Raw genomic sequence first — 6,099 nt, forward strand, 5'->3', positions numbered from 1 at the left:
TTCCTTGTTGAACTCTTCCATATCTTCGGCTGGATGTAGTTTGCATTGTCAGGCTGGTCTTGGGATTGAGGGTGTGGGATAACCATTCTACACTGTGCTGGGTTCCTTGTTGAACTCTTCCATATCTTCGGCTGGATGTAGTTTGCATTGTCAGGCTGGTCTTGGGGTTGTAGGTGTGGAGTAACAATTCTACACTGTGCTGGGTTCCTTGGTGAACGCTTGGACCTCTTCTGCTGGATGTAGTTTGCATTGTCAGGCTGGTCTTGGGATTGAGGGTGTGGGATAACCATTGTACACTGTGCTGGGTTCCTTGTTGAACTCTTCCACCTCTTCTGCTGGATGTAGTTTGCATTGTCAGGCTGGTCTTGGGGTTGTGGGTGTGGAGTAACCATTCTACGCTATGCTGGGTTCCTTGGTGAACGCTTGGACCTCTTCTGCTGGATGTAGTTTGCATTGTCAGGCTGGTCTTGGGGTTGTGGGTGTGGAGTAACCATTCTACGCTATGCTGGGTTCCTTGGTGAACGCTTGGACCTCTTCTGCTGGATGTAGTTTGCATTGTCAGGCTGGTCTTGGGATTGTGGGTGTGGAGTAACCATTTTACGCTATGCTAGGTTCCTGGTTGAACTGTTCAAGCAGCTTGAGTTTGGGAGCTTCATGTTCCTAATGGTTATTTGCATAGAAACCATTATTCATTTTGTGAAGAAGTATGTGGTCATCTGTGGCAGTAGAAATTGTGTTTTGTTATGGGCTTTTCTTTTTGTTAGGATTTCAGTCCATTTTGTCACAGATATGATGGGTATTGCAGGTATTTGTGTTTTTTTTCTTCTTGAGGTCGAGTGTGAGGGCATGAGGAGGTGTGCATGGGTAAGACTGCACATACACTCCAGCTTCATTCTGGAATGTGTTCTTGCCTCACACAGTTCCCCAGGTCTTTCCACATCAGGTGGTATCCTGAGATGGGACGTAGATGTATGAGGATTTTGAAATGACATGTACGTACCATAGTATTGGTTTTGCTGAAGTATCTCCCTTTGACTTTGTAATAGCTTCCAAGTATCGTGTCTTGATTCCAGTTGATATCAGTCATCAGGAAGTACTGTAGGGACCGAAAAGCCTTTTATTATAAGTACGTATGGGCTTTATAAAGCACAATTTTAGCTGGGAAGAAAGGGAGCACTATCTATGTAGGCAATATACCCGGGAGAAACAGTTGGGTTGTAGGGATGGCAGAGTTGATGGCTGGAAGGTTTAGAATTAAACTTAACCTCTGGCATTTCTCTGGGCAAGCCTCCAGACCATTGTTATTCGCCTGCCAAGGTTAGCAAGTACAGCATAGGGGCACACCAGAGGGGGGAAAGAAAAAGTAGTGTTCAGTGAAGCAACCAGCAGTTGGTAAGCTATTCAAAGAAGAGCAAGGTGTTTAGGTCCTTCCTAATGTGCTGAGTGGTGGGGGTCAAGGGTTCATGTTTAACCTTCCAGAGATGGGGTGCATAGCAACAGGACGGACGGAAATCCAAGTGGATGCAAAGGCAATTGGGTTGTCGCCTTCTCCGCCAGGTGACCACAAACCCCGATTTTGTTTTTGCTCAAACTACATTCTCAAGATGTTGATCTGCTTTCTATGACTCCCGTTTCACCTGATTGCTGCCTCTAGTTCTTTTCCCTTCTGCCTCACTACTGGGGACAAATGTTCACAATGCTGGTCCTACACAGTGGTCCTCTGCTCAGTGGCCTCTATACATTTCTGTAGTATTTCATAAAACGGTTTCCTAAAGTTGAAACATGCCCTTTTTGCTTTTTTCATATGCTTTTTAAAACAAGAAATAAATATTTGTTGCTTATGGCACACTAATCCTCTTTTTCCTTTTCCTTCAAACAGGGCATGGAATCCAGTGAAATGTTTTAAAAAGATTTTGTATATAAATTAATTCCTCAGATATTTCGGTCTCGGAAGAGATTTTGTGACCGTCACGTCCAACATAGAGCCTCTTCCCGTGGGACAAGTATATTACAGATTCTGAAGATAATTCACTAAAAAAGACAGCAATTAACGATTTTGGAAGAAAGATACAGTTCCTATGTGCAGTCAATACCAATCAATAAGGTGGCCATCTGTGGCCGACACACATACAACACTGTATCACTAAAGTGGGGTGTTTGAGACATGTGATTATGTGCTTATGCAGCATGCTATTGCGGTAAACAGCTGAATATGGCAATATCCACCCACGCGGTACTAACCCCAAGAGAGTCTACATAAATGTACTGAATGGGACACAGCCTCCTCCGTGAAGGTTAACACAAGACGTTCAAGAATACACGGAGAGGCTTACGAGAGACATTTTGCAAATGAACTGCAACACATTCAATACAAATGGATATCTAAGGATGCTTCCTATGTGCCACAAAGTAATACGAATATACGTGTGCTCTGGCTGTGACAAGTCATTCTGGACATAGGGCAATCTAATGCTAAACCACTGAATCTATATTGGAGAGAGGATTTGACAAAGCGCTCCTTACAAAGAAATCACTTTTTCAAAGTAACATCCTCCCAATTGAGGCACTTTTTTTAGTTATCTGAATGTGAAATTACTTTTAATGAAGCAGGTCATATATGGCAACATAAGAGATTTCACACCAAAGAGAAATAACATCAAAGTTCTGAACGTAACAAGTCATCATTTTCTGCACAGTGGGAATCCTACTGGGGTCAACACTTATGCTTGCAAAATGCTATCTTAGTGATGCATCAGAGAACTCACACTGGTGTGAAACCATATGCGTGTTCTCAATGTGATGAGGCCTTCAAGGTGAAAAGTCAATTAGTGATACATCAAATAATTCACACTGGGGGAGAAACCATATGCTTGTCCTCAACGTGATATGGCTTTCAAGCAAAAGGGGGCACTAGCCATACTTCAGAAAACTCACACTAGTGAGAACCCATATGCATGTTCTGAATGTTATAAGGATTTCAACAGTAAAAGTGAGCTAGTCATACATCAAAGAGTTCACACTGGGGAGAAACCATATTCTTGTTCTGAATGTGACAAGGCTTTCAACAGTAAAAGGGAGCTAGTGATACATCAAAGAGTTCACACTGGGGAGAAACCATATTCTTGTTCTGAATGTGATAAGGCATTCAAGAATAAAAGTAATCTAATTGTACATCAAAGAAGTCACACTGGGGGGAAACCATATGCATGTTCTCAATGTGATAAGGTTTTCATGCGAAAAGATAACCTTGTCATACATCAAAGACATCACACTGGGGAGAAACCATATCCATGTTCTGAATGTGATAAGGCTTTCAAGAGTAAAAGTGAGCTAGTCGTACATCAAAGAATTCACACTGGGGAGAAACCATATGCATGTTCTGAATGTGATAAGGCGTTCAACAGAAAAAGTGAGCTAGTCATACATCAAAGAATTCACACTGGGGAGAACCCATATGCATGTGCTCAATGTGATAAGGCTTTCAAGAGTAAACATGAACTAGTCATGCATCAAAGAATTCACACTGGGGAGAGACCATATGCATGTTCTCACTGTGATAAAGCTTTCAAGAGTAAAAAAGAGCTAGTCATACATCAAAGAATTCATACTGGGGAGAAACCATATGCATGTTCTGAATGTGATAAGGATTTCATGCGAAAAGATAAACTAGTCATACATCAAAGACATCACACTGGGGAGAAACCATATGCATGTTCTGAATGTGATAAGGCTTTCAAGAGTAAAAGTCATCTAGTCATACATCAAATAAGTCACACTGGGGTGAAACCATATGCATGTTCAGAATGTGATAATGCTTTCAACAGTAAAAGTCAGCTCGTCATACATCTGAGAAATCACACTGGGGAGAAACCATATTCATGTTCTGAATGTGATAAGTCTTTCAAGCAAAAAGGTGCTCTAGTCATACATCTGAGAAGTCACACTGGGGAGAAACCATATGCATGTTCTCAATGTGATAAGGCTTTCAATGTTAAATGTAATCTAGCCATACATCAACAAATTCACACTGGGGAGAAACCATATTCATGTTCTGAATGTGATAAGGCTTTCAAGAATAAAAGGCATCTAGTCATACATCAAAGAAGTCACACTGGCGAGAAACCATATGCATGTTCTGAATGTGATAAGGTTTTCATGCGAAAAGATAAACTAGTCATACATCAAAGACATCACACTGGGGAGAAACCATATGCATGTTCTGAATGTGATAAGGCTTTCAAGAGTAAAAGTCATCTAGTCATACATCAAATAAGTCACACTGGGGAGAAACCATATGCATGTTCAGAATGTGATAATGCTTTCAAGAGTAAAAGTCATCTAGTCATACATCAAAGAAGTCACACTGGCGTGAAACCATATGCATGTTCTGAATGTGATAAGGTTTTCATGCGAAAAGATAAACTAGTCATACATCAAAGACATCACACTGGGGAGAAACCATATGCATGTTCTCAATGTGATAAGGCTTTCAAGAGTAAACGTGAGGTAGTCGTGCATCAAAGAATTCACACTACGGAGGAACCATAAGCATATTCTGAATGTGATAAGGCTTTCAAGATCTTTTGCACTCGTGTTACTTCTTTACATCATACATCAAAGACCTTCGATTGGGCACATCTGCGATGCCGGACCACTCTGTTAGATTGTATCACAGTAACATTCAGAAACCGTTTATCTGCTGCTCGTCTTTTTTGCTTGCGTCTTTTTATAAAAATAACTGTAAACGTCAGCTAGTCATATATCTAAGAAATAACACTGGGGGAAACCATATGCATGTTCTCAGTGTGATAAGGCTTTCAATGTTAAATGTAATCTAGCCATACATCAACAAATTCACACTGGGGTGAAACCATATTCATGTTCTGAATGTGATAAGGCGTTCAAGAATAAAAGGTATCTAGTCATACATCAAAGAAGTCACACTGGGGAGAAACCATATGCATGTTCTGAATGTGATATGGTTTTCATGTGTAAAGATAAACTAGTCATACATCTGAGAAATAACACTGGGGAGAAACCATATCAATGTTATCGGTATGGAAGGCTTTCAAGGCAAAGCATCATTTAACCAACTCCCAGTCCTGACGGTCTGTGGCCCAAAAAAGAAACTGCTACCTGAAGCCAGATACTGCAGGATGTGTAATGTGACCAATTTGGAATTTACGAAGAATATCATTGCGGAATGCCCAAGATGGGACCTCTTTATATGGTAAAAATGGGACACCTTCTACATCATTTGGATGCCATAAAGAGTGACAAGTTCTGTGTATTCTGTTTGAACACTACCTCTACCGCTGTCCTTCTGGCCCCATATAGAGTCTGGAGTAATGCATGGTGAACCGCTATAGTTCCACACATGTCGGGAGGAGCCTCCCGGCCGGTGATGAATATGACATTGCTTCTGTTCTATATAGTCTGGTCTAATCCATTTCTAGCTCCGGTTCTGATTAAATGTAAATCACAAATGTGAATCTGCCGTGTAGATAGGTTGGCAAAAGTGAATTGCAACATTTTATCTCTAGTTCTTTTAGGGGTTTTATGGCCCTCGTTATTTTGTCTTTTTAGTTTTTGTAATGTGATACTTAAAATTAATTGACATGTATTTGAATGACATTTTAGCAATTGTATTATTGATAATTGTATTGATTGTAAAAGTTCAGTATTGAACTATATAAAATAAAATAAAAAATAATATATTTAGTGTTGCAGCAGAGGAATCACACTCGGGAGATACCATGTACATGTTCTGAATGTGATAAGTCTTTCAAGGTGAAGCATCATCTATTGATGCATGAGAGGAATCGCACTGTGGAGAAACATTCATGCAATTGACCTATTACTACCTCACAAAAAATAGCACTGGGGAAATAGCATTCACATGTTCGAAATGTCAGAAGACTTTCAAACAAATCTGTGACCTAATGCAACGAGAATTCATACAAGATGTTGACTTTGAAAAATGAAATGCGCAAAACATCCACAACTTAAAATGCATTTAAAAAAAAATGTATTGGATATTTATAAATCGTGTATACAACGAGACAGTGTTTCAAAACAGCAGAGGGGAAGTGAACAAAT

At 40.2% G+C, this 6,099-nt stretch overlaps 1 protein-coding gene across 1 annotated transcript in view; it reads left to right on the forward strand.

Annotated features, from left to right (window-relative positions):
* Window positions 1-5,715, forward strand: part of LOC138498160 (zinc finger protein 268-like) — a 127,322-nt gene extending 121,607 nt beyond the window's left edge. The window contains exon 3 of the mRNA XM_069622039.1: window positions 1,880-5,715. Within this exon, the coding sequence (XP_069478140.1) occupies window positions 2,887-4,548 (1,662 nt within the window). The 5' untranslated portion in view covers window positions 1,880-2,886 and the 3' untranslated portion in view covers window positions 4,549-5,715. The remainder of the gene's footprint in view (window positions 1-1,879) is intronic.
* The last annotated feature ends 384 nt before the right edge of the window (window positions 5,716-6,099 follow it).

The sequence above is a fragment of the Ambystoma mexicanum genome, chromosome 5q (genome assembly GCF_040938575.1).
Source record: "Ambystoma mexicanum isolate Mex_15411 chromosome 5q, UKY_AmexF1_1, whole genome shotgun sequence".
Lineage (NCBI taxonomy): Eukaryota > Metazoa > Chordata > Amphibia > Caudata > Ambystomatidae > Ambystoma > Ambystoma mexicanum.